Here is a 16,835-nt window from a genome sequence, read left to right as displayed (position 1 = left end):
TTCGAATTGGACTGCTAACGCGCGCAGCGGGTGGTTGAGATTACTTGAAGGACTTTGTACCTTAATGGAGATGGTTTAAAGTATGTTTTGTGTTGATGTTCATTCTGCCCTTTGAGGGACTTCAAGGAATCGAGGCTGGGATCTGCGCCTGCGCTTATATTTCCAGCTCAGTTGGATGTTTCGATGTAATCTTTGGAATTGTATAATAGTTATACCTACGTAACAGCGTGGCATAGCGTCTAGATTTTTTGTGATAAACTATTTTATTGGGGGCTTATGACATGATCCAGTTTTTAATAAATCGTTATAATATTGAGATTGTAATCTAAAATAACTGTAATGCCATAAGCTGCTAATTTATCTACGCACAGGCTTATTTAATTATTTCTACATCAACACAATTCGTGATTCGAAAACAGACAGAATATTCGCACCCATTTCTATAATAGATTTATCGATATTATATGAATAATAACACGTTATATATAGAAAAGCTAGCATACTATATATACATATATATAAAGTGGCGAGAACATCTTTGACCTCTTACCTTATTACTATTCAATCCGATCAAATATCTCATGATTAATACCCAAGTTATTATCTATGGATTTTATATACTAAACTGACAATTATATATTGCTAGAAACGCGGTCGTCTTTATATGGAATTATAATATATCTTCATTAATTGTAAAATAAAATATTATATTATGTCTGCGAAAACCACAGGTGTAGACAACGTACGCGGTGGGTATGTCATGTGTATACCAGGCATATTAAAAAATATCCTGTTATTTTGAATCTGGAATTGTGTCTGAGATTGAATAAAAAAAACTACGTGATCTTAATAGTAAACACAAAAAGCTATAATATATTCTAGAGTTCCTTAATATATTTTAAACAATTTTTTCAAAACATTAATCAGCGCACAAAGTCGCGTGATAAACAATAGTTTGTATATTATATTATACTGTCGATGTGTTAATAATTATATATGATAGTATGTGTGGAATATAATTCGAGTTTATGTTAATTTTGTAACTGTAGTACTAAGGCGTGTTGCCTGTCAGGTATAATTTATTCAAAATCCGATATTTTATAATGATAATATTGTGATTTTTCTTCATAAGCCTTTCTGTGATTGGTTTTACATAACAATGACCGTACATATAATATCATCACACCTGTTTTTTTCTGAAAGTATTAACAGAGCTGTCGGTATATTTCAGATGATATATAAATATGATACAGAAGTCTTATGAAACTCCTTACCATAAATTTTGAATAACAAACATAAATACAGGAAGGCTTATTTATTATCCATATCTCTTGATTGCCGGAATGATGACAGCACCTACTTATATTCCACCAAAATTTCCACAACTCGATCCCTAACAATTCGTATCGATTACATTAATCGATACGTACCTAAGTTTATACGGAAAAACAATGAATGTAGGACAGTATATTGGCCTTATGCCAAGCCTAATGCGTATGTTAATTACTTCGACCCAAGCATAATGTCATGTAAACTAGTATTACTAATGTATTGATCCAGTCTTGTTGCAATTGCTAAGTACCTGCAGTACCTACATAGCTTGTGCTACCGGTTTATCTTTGTTTCATTTCCCTGAAAAGGTCGCAGATATACTATGATGTTAGCTTTATAATTCGTATTAGATATAGTATATAATACATCCTTACTAATACTATGAAATGCGTACGTTTGACTGTCTTCTACGTCGCAAAAGCGCACGTTTTTTCTATGATTTTTGCGTTTACAGATAGTAAGGAGACTACTTTTTTGTTCTCAGACTAAGCAGGTAACGCCGTGGGCGGAAAGCTAGTCAGTTATAAGTGCACTTCTACCTTCTTCGGCGGAGAGGTTAAAAGATATTATATAATTTGAATAAAAAATTCTAGACTGGAAGATTATTATGATTAACGCGCACGCTCCAAAAGGCTATCTACCACATCTTAGCTCATAACTACCAAATATTGCAACTCCTAACTTCCAACAGCGCACCAACTCATCTTCTGTAACCCTACTCTTCTTAGATACAATCAGACCACGTCATTACTGCCACAGCATACACCAACCTACTAATAAAATTAAAAACATGATAGTCATCGGCAAACATCGACAATCTTCGTATAAGATCGGGCGACGATCAAATAATATCAACAGTTTATGTTTTGATTCGATCTGTATAACATATCCTACAAATATTTTTCTTCATATTCCCGTTACTGACATTAACCTATGGTTTGCTAATCGCGTTATAGAGATTGCAATCTGTATGCAGTTTAGATTCTTGTTTACTTATTCTTCACTTCCCTAGTTTTCTGATTCGAATGCAATTGACTTCATGTTACGCGTGTTTTTAAAGCTGCGGTTAGATAATTAGGTCGTTATTTTGTGAGTTTATTGTATTTACAGGTTACGGGATGTTTAACTGTAGTTAATAAGAATCAAGCTGTTCAATATCCTTTCTATTGAGCTCATCTAAGATATCAATTTCAAAGGTAATGTAACATAAGCTTATGCAAACGCATACCAAAATTCAGGCTCATTAAGCCATATACCATAAAGCGATACCACTAGTACGAACACAAAATGCTTTATCTCGACCTCCATATGAATTTCTTACAACATACAGCTCAAAACTCAAGTTACTTCCGACCATACATCACAGCGAACAAACACCAAACACAAATGGCTTACAATAACAGTGATAGTCTCAACATCTACCAGAAGTCTCAATTACCCCCTGTTCCCCGCTACCCCCGCTCCCCTCGCCCATAGTCCTCCGTTTCCCATAGTGGTCGTGTGTGGGGAATCGTGCGCTATTACCAAAGGGACCCACGAACCGCTCCGAGCTACCGCACTGCTAGGAATTTCCCAGGTTTAGCTCTGGTTTAGGACGGGAAACAGTTTAGTGTGTGACGTACTTGACTTTGGTAATTAGTGTGGTTAGTCTCGGTGGTATAGTATGTACAATATGTTTGGTAGAATACTGATGGAGAGCTGAAAAATAAGCACAGAAAATTCCTATTGTACTTATACTTATTATCCAGCTAATTTCTGAAATGGTTGGACCGATTTTGACGAGAATTTTATTGACAGGTAGCTGTAGTAGTACTTTTATTTTAGGAAATAAAGACACAAAGTCCGTAATCTACGCAACCGAAGCTATGGGCATCTGTTAGTATTGAATAAAAACCATTTAAAATAAATAACCTCAATATAAATATCAATATGGATTCTTTTAAAGACTTATTTACAATTCAACCTACAGCTAAAGTATTCGTATGTCAAAGGTAGTATACAAGTACCTAAAGTGAAATTAATTCTATATAGCCTGTTAAGGAAGGTTCCTTATCTCACGTTAGATGATATTTCAAGATAAAAATCCTATAATAAAGATATAAAGAGTATCGATAGTGTACCTGTTTAGGGATGTTTTAGTGTACGGGAGTTTGTCTTGTGGGTGTTAGGTTGTAGTTTATTGGTTTTGTTAAATTAAGTTGTATTTTTATATAATGAGGGTCGTAATTCGTTTGGTTGGGTGTAGGGTTGTTATTTATGTTATGTTATGTTAAGTTACTTTGGCGTATTAGACCTATGATCTGTAATGGCAAATGTAATATGTGATGATTTGAGTTTCCTAGTCAAGTTGGTTATACATACTTTAGTATGTTACAATTATGTTTAGTAAAGTTTTATGTAAGTACATATGTATGTTTTCAATTAAGTCATAAAATATTTAATGACAATGTGGTGTTTATTTATTTTATAAATGTTTGTTTTACAAATGAACGGTACGTCAATAGTATATTAACAGCATTTAGTTAAAAAAAAACGCATATTACACATATTAAAAAACATAAAAAATAATAATTGAAACTTCATTATCACTTCCCATACCAACAAAAAATTAATTAAACCATAAAAATTCTGTAGCATTATAAAATAAAATATCAAATATGAGTGTTAACTAAAGTACGTATGAAGTTATAAGGTTATAAATAAGGCTGTATGTTGGGCGGGCGGCGTGGGCGGGCGGACCGTGAGAAACCGTTCGTTAAGGCTCTATCTACACAACCAGTATAAACTGACCTTTAACTGTGCGAAAAGATTATAGAAAGCGGGACCAAGATAAACTGGTTGTGTATAGGTAGTTTGCTGTGCAGCCCTGTCTACGCTATGTGTATTAAAATTACATGGAACCAAGATTGATTTTATATGAATATGGATATTATGATTAGTGCTTGAAATTTTATAGTTTGAGTTATGTTATGTAGCTTTTACTGGTGTTGGTGAAATTAGTATTTTGTGACATATTACTTGAGACTGTGTGCATTTCTATCAACATCAATATCTTCTCGCCCGGAGAAGGTTTGAGCATTAATCACCACATTTGCTAAATGCGGGATGGGGATTAAACGCATTTCTATGCATTACACATATTATCCAAGTTTCATAGGTTCTCCTTACAAGGCATGTACTTTCTGAATTCTGCTGATGTTAGAAAAGTATCTGAATACGTTTTTAACAAATCTATCACTACGATAATTCTAGTATTTAAACCATTATTTACCCATAAAATACTATCACTACACATTATTACTATCTTTGAATCGTTTATTACACAAAACATTAACAAAAGCGTTTCCATTCACCACCGACCGAACAAAAAGAAAAAAAAACTGTACCATCTAAAATGAACTATCACCTAAATCTTAAACTCTAACCTCGACCTAATAAAGATTATGAAAACATACGCCTCTGCGCCGGCGCAGACTTATGGCTTTCAATTTGTAGATTATCTTAGAAGATAGTCATCGATACATGTGTAAACAATAGATGGCGTGGTGTGTGTGTGTGTGTGTGTATAAGCGGGGGCGACGTGTGAGTTGGTCCTTTGAGGCGCTACGTGGATAGAAAGACCAAGTGATTCTATGATACTATTGATTTTGTTTTGGTTTTATGGGAAAATAGTTGAAATTGTGTTTTAATTTGATTCACGAATCTTAGATAAACGTAATCTTAGATTTGATTGAACTTTTTATGCATCGGACAAAACACGGTCACTCAGTCACACGTGAATTTGTTTTTGTATTACAGTAAACATCATTAATATACTGCAGCAAAAATAGGAATGCAAGTCACTGCAATTTCGTTCAATTTATAGAATGAAACCGCAGAACTTATAAGAACAATATGACCATAATTTATGCAAAATAAAGGGACCACGGCCATTAGGACCAAAATAAGGCCTGGTAAACGCTCGCCATCCCATTAAAGAACCGTAACTTAGTTATAATTCATTTGTGAAATAATATCTATATTTCAGGATCATAGGTCAATTTACAAAAATGACAATGCGAGAACCCTGCATGACAAGGACAGAGATACAAACAACTATGAGTAAGAAAAGGACAGCCTCAAAGTCGTGCCAAACGCTCCAGGCGCCGCACTATGCAGCAATGATGATATTACAGTTCAAATGCACTTGTGTTTACCTTGAATACTTTACAACCTGTCAAATTGAACTTTATTTTGTGAGTGACAAGGTTGACAGTGATTTTGTAATTTTTTGAAGATGTATTACTAAGTTGGGAAATTGCAAGAAGTGTTCAAACGCATGGCTTTATTATGTGTTGAACAAAATGAGGTTATTAAGGCCCATTGTAATGGGTTGAAAGTTGAGGCTTTAAGGGATTGAAACAATCATATCATGTTATAACTTGTTAATTATATATTTAACTTGACTATCAGTCTCATACAAAACAGCCTTCAAAATTGACATATTTTTCTTATGTACTAAGATCTTATACTACTTTTATACGTACGATAAAAGTTACGCCTATACTCGCGGAGGACCGATGGACCACGGACTGGCAATGATTCTCGAAAGATGTTTTATTTTCATGGTAAATCTGCATGAGATACCTACCACCTATCTAGTCGCAGACCTGAAAATTACACGTCTAGGAAATATAGGTTACAGTTCTGTGACGCAACTAATTGAATGCCTTACTGAAGTCGAAAATTACATGTTTCAGAAAAACTACACTAATCACACTTTAATACTAGTGTATTCTCCTCATGACATGCTAAGTTAAACCTACTTTGACTTGAAATTAATTCCTATTAAAAAATTACCACCACATGACCCATAAAAATTAAATCCAAGAGATTCCCATGAACAAGAACATAAAAAACTAACAACAATAATTAGAAAACGAAAAGTAACTATTATCGATCTAAATTAATAACTAAGATAAAAGCAAAGCAAATATTAAAACATATTAAGAGTGGTCGGTGCCATCATGCGGTTAACCTGTAATTAAAACTCGGGTTATGATCGTTGATCGGGATCAAACAGAGACATTAAGACGGTACAGTTAACGTTAATGTTCATAGAGATGGGCAGCCATACAATTTGATTCGAGATGGCCAGACAAGATTTTTATATCGATAATTTTGATGCCATTAGATTTGGTGAAGATTACGACTCTCTAGTTATTATAAACGATATTTCAAGAGAGGGAGACGTGTATCATATTGATAAAGATGGACAATAAATGTAGTTAGTTTCCATAATACTTGCAAAGTTTTATTTAATAATTGTTATTGTCTATTTTCTTACGAGGAAACATTAACCATGGTCGGTTATTAACAGAGTGTCAATAGAACCATCAGTTATCTTATTAATATCAAGTTTGCATTTACATAGATTAGTACCGCACGAAGGCGGGAACAGTTGACATACTGATGAATATTAAATTATTATGTTTTTTCACGACAACAAGTACGACTCAAATAACAATGTTAATGTCTACACTTTGACAGAACAAATGATCGGTTCATTGTCACATTGAAGTGTGACCCGAATGACAAATATTATTTAACGAACATTTACATGACATATGCCACTTCCAAAATCAAAGTACCAACATCTACCTACAAATACAGAAGTATAGTACAACCCTAATGTAGTTTGTTTATAATGTTCCAAAGATATTAAATTACGAACAGCCTCGGGTCAAAAGTGATTGTATACAATTACATCTTGATTACAGTTTAACCTTTTGTTAATTACGGGAGCGGTGTAACCGGTCGATTTTGTTTTAACTATTTTTAATAAGCGTGCGAATGTGTTTCTATGTAATTATTGTCTCGAGGGCGCACAGATTCAATCATAGTTGACGAAGAAATCTGATGACGTAACAGGAATCGATTATTGATGTTGAAAACGTGTCGACATCGCTTCACACCTCGTTGTACAGCAATAAAACAATATCGATTTCCGACCGTTAAGCACCAGACAATCGATAAAAAACAACTTGCTACAAATTCCCTGATGCGTCGTTCGATATTTCATTTTGGAAAAAAAAAACACTGGCCGAGCACGGCGCGAACGTAAAACAATTGAAGCATAATTCTATCGGCGTCTATGGCGACCCGAGTGACCCCGAGCCGAGCCGAGCTGGCCCGAGAATAGCCGAGTGAATCCCGCCCACCCCTATTAGGAATTGCTCAGCTAATAACTGTTTTAAAGGGAATTTAAAATGAAATTAGTGCTATTGCTATTAATAAAAACTATGCTCCGCTAGAGCGAGCCTGCGTAGGTAGATATTTCATTTGCAGAATGTGTAGAATGAGTAATGTGTTGAGCATAAAGTTTGATGTCTTTTTTATGAAGCTGTACACTAAATAATCGCGTCTGCTTAATATTGTTTGAGTTAATGCACCTACAGAGGAATAACAACCTCATTTACTTAACCTTCGTAAATTACTGTTGAGTTGGTAAATAATATAATTAATGAAACAGTTTTTATTAATGTCTTACCGTATTGTTCATGAACGGAGACGGAGAACATACCTGCAAAACAGAACACAATATTTAAAAATGACAAATCTTTAAAACAAAAAAAGACGTCGCCTTCAAAACAACATGTTATTTTCTTAAGCCTTAGAAAAGTCAATGTAATCACTTAAGTAAATAGATTGTCCTAGAAATTGCAAAAAATATGTATCCCGTATAACCCTCTCTCGCTCGGGGGGTGGTCACTTTAGACAATGACTTATTTCTACTATTATCGACTTAAGTCCCTTGAGACCGGCGATTGATTTACAACTTGCCACTTTGTGGTTGAGGTAGCAATGACGGGATTAAAACGGTAGTTTTTTGTTGTTTTCTTGGGTAACAGATAGGGATGTCCAATGTCCATTCATAGATCTATTGTTACAATATTTGGTTACTAATCTGTTTTGAAAGGGAATGGGACAATTTAAAACATGGTATTTAGTTTTTTTTATAGCTTTTGTTTAATATCTTTTCCCATAATGAAGAGAATAATAATAATTACTTGTATAAAAAAAAAATAAACACGCGTATAGAAATGATATACTAAGAACTTCGAATAGAATTAAACCGAACCAATTATTAAAAAAGCAAATATACCGAGTGGTACAATAATAGTGAGATGGACACCCACACTACGCTATTACCGAGGCTCTAACAGCTTAAGTGCTGTGTTAATACACACTCACAATGCGCGAGCGCATTCAAATACGGTTAGCACAAAAATCCTAGTACAAAAGATGTTTTCAAGTTATGACTGCGTTAATAGACCAGACGTGTGGTGGCATGTCCTGTGTGTAATGGGTGGCATGAAAGTGGGTAAGCACGGAGCGTAGTGTTGCCTGAACTTGTTCTAAGCTCATCGTGTGTCGTCGGTAGGGTTGGCTTAATTTTATGTGGTTTGTTAGGTATTGTCGTGTTTTATTGTGACTAAAGTCATAATTAACCTGTAGTGAATCGATTTTGTAGAAAAAAGGCATATTCTAACTCTAGATTTTGACTTAAGATGAAAAGCAATAGAGTAAACTGTCCCTTTCACCACAAAATTTAAACAAAACCGAACACCAAATAAACAGAATCACAAAAATGTTACAAAAATCACATTTTGTCCCCGTTAACAAGAAACGTACACAAATTTGATGATGAATCAATACAACACACTCACTATTTATGTGTCGTACTATTCTCGATAATGATCGCACAAACAGAGTGTGGCGAAAGTCGCAGAGTTTCCAAATTAGCACGTTCAGATGACGGACGGATTGATAGAGGACGAATTAGCGGGTTTTGTTAGGCTGCTTCCACGCACGCACGCACAGGGTTAACAGGTACACCATGATTTAAGTAGATTGTGGACATTTTTTGTTACAATTTTATTGCGTTTCTTTTAGTTACAGTATTGAGCTCCAAATTCGGTAGTATTTGCGATTAGATTTATTTACTCGTATTATTTACATATAAGAGATTCTTTTAGATTAAGTGGATCCATTTTTTTGTATCTCTATAATGTTATGTTCATTTTTATACGAAAACCAAATTAATATTGATAAAATAATTTATTTTTTTAAGTTCATACTGTATCGATAAGTAATTATACCTACGATCCTACATAAACTTATCATTTGCAAGTTAAAGGTACACAAAAATAAATTGTAGATAATTACTGTGTAATGTGACGTAATTACTTTGACTTTGAAAGATCCACAAACCAGTTCCACAATGTTTGAACATTCAAGTGTATATCAAGATGTTTTAATGTAGCTACCTTCGTAAAATTATTATTCATAATAGCTACGTAGTTATAATAACTCCATACAATCTATTGCATTGATTTGACCCGACATTTATAACAATAAATATTAATTTTAATCGCGACCACGTATTAAAACTTCGATAAAACTGTTCTCAAGGTATTTGTGAAGGACTTAAATGTATCAGTTTGTTACAGAGTGTAATTAAAGACACACTGAGCACTAATCATTATGCAAATACATGTAATTGGTGTGTAATTACAAGATTTGTATACATTTTTTACATCAATTACGTAGTTTTTGAAGAAAATTGTTCTACTATGTAAACATTTAGTTTTTTTACTTTGTACCGTTGTTTTTATTTCCAAAACAGTTGCTAAACGGCAAACAAATTCAAATTGTAAATGTTAATTTTATAAAGAAAATGAATTAATTTTAAGACATTTTTATTAATAAAGTGTCACAATTATTTATGATTTATGCCATGGCACAGTTTCTAACGACTTTGAATTGTATTATGCTCTGTCATAGTCGATAAAGTTTTCAATATTTATAAATTTTAGAACTAGAGATAGAGGAAATATTTGCAATAAATTAATATTTATATTTTTACGTGTGAGTGAGACAGTGGCAAAAACATACAAACACCACATTTCTGTCTAGCTATTCATATTTTTAACCCAGATATGTTTCTTATTTAAATAAACATGTATTCATGTATTGGATCGTGTCTCACTATTACCTAAAGCAGTGGCACCCTACAGAGCATTTAGCGGGTGATATTACAAGTTGTTCCGACATTTTGTTAGCACTTTTACAGACTCACATGAAAGTCAATTGTGTGTTATTTCGACTCTTCCGTGTTGGCTGAGAATTTGGGCTAACATTTGCGTTTGTTTACTTAATCGTTTACGCGTTAGAATGGGTTTTACATTATTTAAAAACCATTTTGTTACAATATTTTACAAAATATATATAGGTTTTCCTATACTATTTATTTTATAGTTTAGTATATTTTATAATATGTTACAAGTTGCATAAGAATCAGTACAGTTTATGAGGCATTTTCAAAATCAATGATCGTATCTCCCCGTGTTTTATGAGCATATTTATTGTGTCCGAATAATCGATTAAACTCATTCTCTGTTACACTTTTATCGTAAACAGATCATCGTAAAACTTACTCAACTAAAAAACAAAGGTTAAATCTATTAGAAAATCTGCCCCGGCCACGCCCCTCATTTAAAAAAACAAACACCAACTTATTGTTTTAATACAATCAGTTTAATCTTCCTCAAGTGTGATACGATACAAAATTTCACACACGAAAGGTTGGATGAGATTAATGTGCTCGATATGTGGGTAAGCAGTAATCGAGGTTATGTAAACATGGTTTTGTTATATAATTATTGAGTTTAAATACAAAGGTTAGTGTATGACCTAATGAGATTAGCTTAGTTTAATTTTATATTACTTGTTGAACATTTAAGTACATGGTTATGTTTGATTTTATTTTAATAACATGTATATTGTACGCAATAATAATTGCCTTATAAAGAAGTATGAAGCTTTAAATATTTTTTAAAGTGATTCGTTACAAGTCTTTGGAACTAAGGACCAGAAAAAGTGGTCCTTTTGGTACTAGGTATAAGGGCTTATAAGTAAGACATGTTTAATTCGAAAAATAAGGCGCATCTCACATGTGAATACTCAGCGTAAGTCGTGGGAATCTCATAAAGCGATTGACGCGCTTCGTTATGTAGAACGATCTGTAATTGCGATGTACCGACAGCAGAACAGCGGTAGCTTTACATCGCTTTTATTGCTACAATACATTATGACTACTGATGTTTTTATTGTCACCTCTCTTTGTTATAAGATGAGTAGTGAGTGGGTCGTTATTTTGTAAATAAAAATATACTGTTGATTTAGTTTTCTTTTACATTGAAGTGACATTAATAAAAAATAAACTGCTTTATTAGTGAAGTGCTCGTGAGTGCTACTGTTCAGCATAGGGATGTTTCAGGCAAAGATATAATTGATATAGGTGATGATTTTGAATTTGAATTTCTATTGTAATCACTCTAAGGATGTCTAGATACTTCTTGGGTTTATCATGATAGCGTTGGTAAATAAAATATTCCTACAATACAGATTTTAATGATCACCACGTCCCTCAATTAAAATAAATATGGAGTTCTATTTTAGTCAGTGTTTATATTATTGCTTCGATGAACAAAATAATGGGACAATAACTAACCGGGTGTGTTCTCAGAATGGCCCGGCTAACACTTGCCACGCCTGGTTATGTGAACTTTTAACCCAAACGTAGTTTATGTCCATCGTAAGGTACTGTTAGTTATACCGAGTGTTAATGGTTAATGGATCTTTCATAAATATACAATAAAACCGCTGTGGTGGAGCGCAATAAATGAGAACAACATGTAGATAAAAATGTCTTAGAATTACTGAAAATAAGCCTTTTTCTTTGTAGATCAAACCGTGATGTTTGGTAAAACGATATGAAAGAAGTAACTAACAATTCATCAATTTTATAACGATGATGTCATTTAAGGAATATTATTTTAAATAAAAACTAAGAACACATACTTGAAAGCTGTTCTACAAAAACAAACATAACAATCAAACAAAAATTAGCACACGCCTCAAAATAAAATAGAGCTATCATCGAACCATTTCATAGTTCAATTATTCATACAATAAAGCGTAAAATCCATGACATTTATAAATATACGATCGATTTTGTAACCGATTACGAATTCAAACATCGATGAATCGATTCAAGTCAAAATCACGCGGCAATCAAGAAAACACACAGTGATCACGAAATGGACAATTATTGGTCACAAATTAAATTTCATAGCGTGATATTTTATTCGCTGTTATGCTGTCGGTACACGCGATCGTTTTGATACGATATCACGCTATTTCTTACGAAGGGTTCATTTGCTATAAGATGAATGCTTTTGCTATCGCTCCAAAGTTTTCTAAGACAGTTCTTTTTTAGATTAGCACGTATCAAATATCTTACATATATTTGTTGCAAAAAGTAACAGTAACGGTGTTTTTTTTTTGGACTTTGAGTGAATGGTTCAACATTTTGCGTCATAGGTTTTTAAATAATTTTGATATTAGTTACGTCTTTATAACATACGTGTTATGTAATTGCGTCATAATTGCTATGAGTCGAGTTTTTCTTAGTATGCTGACGTCATATATTTTCCGTATTACGAAGCTATTTATTGTAAATATGTTTGTTGCTATTTTCTTTGAATTGTGATAACATTAGAGTAATTTCATTCACGATTACGCATATTAAAGTGTATGCTTATTTGTGAAAAAGGTGCCAATTTACATTTATACAATAATCTTTATTTTAATCTCAGTGTATTTGACAATAAGACCTACATTTCATTACTATACTAATATTAATTAATGCAATACATCACAATGTAATTAAAATTTTCAAAAAAACACCCAAAAATATTGAACTCTCTATTACCAAAAGACCTCTCTACCACTGGCTCAAAACAAATAGAGTTAGTATACTCGTTAGTAAAACACGTTAGTGTGTACCAATTACGCGCGCATGCGCAGTTAGTGGCCACTTAACATAGTGCTGTGGTTCGGGGATTAACCGAGTGGGTCTTAATGTTTGATATCTGTTTTTTGAGGGTGTGGGCGTAGTGAAACTTAATTTAAAAAAAAGGATCAAGATGTGTTGTTTTATGATATGATTGAGACGTAATGTTTATATGAATAGATAGGGGAAATGATTGATTTAGATGTTTATAGTAGTTGGTAGAGATGGAGGTCAATGATTTTCTACTGGAGAGGCCTATGACCAGCAGTGTGTGCAAAATTAGTTGATAATGATGAAGTACCTAGTTGATGAAGTTTTGTTTGTAAATCTGTTTATTAAGGAATGTAAATAGGTATAAAAAGTAATCAATGTTTATGTTTGTGTAGTATATCATAGAGATATAATAATAATGATCTTGTATAAAAAGTAAGATTTTCTTAGAACATTACACAACTACGACTGAATTTTTTGCATTATATAATATTTTAATTGTTATAAAATGTTCACACTACACTTAAATTCAATGGAAGCAAATATACACGAATTATTTATTCTTCATAAAAAAACTGGCTTGGTTATCGTATGATGTCCTATTTAACGAGTTTTTTTCTCAAAGTTTACTTTACAAAGCTTCCTAAATCCTAGCCTCTAATCATAACGACCAATCACGCGTCCCGCATACCTCATTAGACCTCATTACCACTTGTGAACACCAATGAATCAATACAACCATTTCCCAACACATTAACAAACAATCAAACTGAAAAACAAGCCATTATAGACACTATTACAATCACACTAAGATCCAAGAGATTTGTTACAACATGAAAATGTAAATTGGTTTTTTCGAACCCGTTGAAATGTCGAAATATTTTCTTACTTAATTCCTTCAGCCCAATGCATTACTAATTTAACCATGCGTTTTGTTTGCACGTTACACCAATACAAATAGAGTTGGTATTCGAATGTTATTGTTTGTCGATATAGGATAATATTGTTAGTGTAAAACAGTGATGTTTACATTACCAATAGTTAAATCCGTGATTAAGTTTGTCCGTTCGTTAACGAAGGTGTGATATGGGTTGTTTCGAGGTTAAACGTTTGTTTCGAAAGAAACTATGTTTAGTTTACGGATTAGTATTTGATTATTTGGTTTGTAATGAACATGTTTTCGGTGATCACGATTTCTCCATATCCAAAAGAGATATCAGAATTCTGGTCCTTTTACCCACAACTTAATTATACAGAAATATATTTGCTATAATTGACAGATTGACAAACACTTCAAATTGAGACCCAACGTGGGATTCTGTGCCGCCATTTTGCAACCGTCAGAGTTCAAAGTGAATCGGTTCGAACGTGGCAATAACATCGTTGCTTTAAACATAATAATTGTGATTCCTTGCACCACATGTCTTAGTTATTTATGTACTCTAAAGTTCAACTTTAATACTAACGTTGTTTTGTTTGTTTTCATTTTACTACGATGTTTAAGATGTGCTATAAATTATGTAGAAATATTTGTATTTTATATCCTTTTGAAACTCTAGTCAATATTTTATCATAAAATATGGTTTTCACTACTAAAGTCAAAAAAGGTGGTTGACTATGCGAATCACCGCGTCTGGGAACGCTGCTCATGAATAAGAGTCCCGTTGTGACTTGTAACTTGTAGAGCGTTTCTCAACTGGTTCACGGGAGAAAACCACTATTTTGGTAAACCTATGTTTAAAATTTGTTTAATTTTGATGGAGACTTATCAGTTTGTATTGAAAATCGTGTCGTATATAACAATGGCCACAAACACGTGACCTGCCACGAGTGATATTATTTAATTTCGCAACAACAGTGCGAGGTGAAGACGTCGGTTATTACGCGAAATTACATTTTAAAGTAATTAGATCACGCAAATCTGTTACGTGATCTATTGCCTTCTATTTTAGGTTTGTTTTTGTTTGTAGATATTTTTGTGATTTTCTGGTCCTTTGGTACGAGATTAGAATATTTTTGGTCTTTTGTACAACAAAGTCGAAATGTAAGTTGTATATGACATACTATAGTATAAAGTTCCATGTAGAGTGATGAATACTGATATTAACTATCATTTAGACTTATTTAAAATAACATAAAATTGTACGACGATAGAACCTATCAAAGAAAATGCATCGCAACAAATAGATAGACTATAACCCTCTCAATAACAACAAAAAGTGAAGCATAAAACAATATAATACAATAAAAAATGACCTGAATTATTAGTCGCGTTGATGAAACAATAGTTATGACAACTTCACCAGACCGTGACATTGTATCACAGTAAGTCACAGTTGACTCTTGACAGTTCGCGGGTAAAAGTGAAAAAATAACATTATCGCTCCAGTTCTCACGGGCTGCTCAAGTGTTGGGTGCGTTTTAAGGTATGAACTGAAGCGATTTTAATATAATGCAGTGTTTTAAATTGTAGGGTCAGTGTATCAATATGTAGGAAATGATATAATTGAACTAATTACCCAGTCCGCTTTCTATATTATAGAACTTTATTGATAATGTATGTACTTCATAATCTTAATTGTGTAATTTTTTTCTTAGCTTAATTTAATTAATTAGTTGTTACCATTATGTTGATATGTATATTGTACCATCGCATCGTTAATACTAGGTGGAACTAAAAAATACTTAATGTTACAAGCATATACAAGTATTCGCTTCAGTTCATCCCTTGTAATCCTCATAACCGCTCAGCCTTGATCTTGCTACCGTCGCGTAATTAACTGCGCCAGTTTACGCGGCGGCGGCGCGTGCGCAAAGTGACGTCATCCATTGTTCCGATTTAATTAGTTCAATGTTGTGAATGAGAGACTGGAAAAAAGTGGTGTAATACGCGTAGATAGTAGCCGTAGTAAGTTCAGGTGCAAGGAAAAATATTGCTCGTTGTTGTTCAGGTTCTGTAACTGTATTGTGAGTCTTGTAGTAGACGTGTAGAACTTTTTTCTGTGATTCGATGTTTAAGGAGATGAAGAATGATTTTGTGAGTTTGATTTAATGACGTTTATGACGGTGGTACGGTCGACTCTCGTTAATTCAATATTCGAGGGGCTATCAGACCCTCGAATATAAATATTTCGAATTATCGATTGGTTCGAAATTTGAACTTGTCTTAGAATTTACTGAACTCTGAAATCATTCTGTCCCTTTCTCCCTACAACTATGAATTCTCGAGAGTTTGACGCCGATGAGTTCGAATTATTGAGGGTGGACTGTATTAAAATAAGTGGTTTTCATTATAAAGTGTAAATATGAAGCTTTACTAAATATATTTCAAACAATCTGACATCACCATTCGCAACAGTTTCCCAATCATAACCTAAAACACAATAATTCAATAAATGTCGTCGGCTGCGTGTAGCAATGATCTGAGAGTGACAGCACAATGTGTGGCCATTATTTGCGAATATCAATCATCGCGGAGACGACACGATGTGGTAGTAAAATGAAAATTCTATCGTGTATGCGTAGTAGTCGCCGGGTTATGGCTACTTATTACGAAGAGCCTGTTTAGTGGGAACGACACGACGCCGAGACGACCGCTATGCGGTTACTGTTA

The 16,835-nt window shown here is 33.4% G+C and overlaps 1 protein-coding gene across 3 annotated transcripts in view; it reads right to left on the bottom strand.

The window, feature by feature from the left end:
- The window catches only part of LOC118272685 (knirps-related protein), a 64,228-nt gene that overhangs the window by 35,496 nt on the left and 11,897 nt on the right, over positions 1–16,835 (bottom strand). Inside the window, exon 3 of one of the 3 annotated variants that reach the window (XM_035589319.2) lies at positions 7,862–7,894. The exons of the other annotated variants lie outside the window; for them this stretch is intronic. Within the exon in view, the coding sequence (XP_035445212.1) occupies positions 7,862–7,894 (33 nt within the window). The remainder of the gene's footprint in view (positions 1–7,861; positions 7,895–16,835) is intronic. 3 annotated transcript variants of the gene reach the window in all.

The sequence above is a fragment of the Spodoptera frugiperda genome, chromosome 4 (genome assembly GCF_023101765.2).
Source record: "Spodoptera frugiperda isolate SF20-4 chromosome 4, AGI-APGP_CSIRO_Sfru_2.0, whole genome shotgun sequence".
Classification (NCBI taxonomy): Eukaryota; Metazoa; Arthropoda; class Insecta; order Lepidoptera; family Noctuidae; genus Spodoptera; species Spodoptera frugiperda.
The sequence above is the reverse complement of the archived record's forward strand: the minus strand, read 5'-3'. Positions and strand labels throughout refer to the sequence as shown.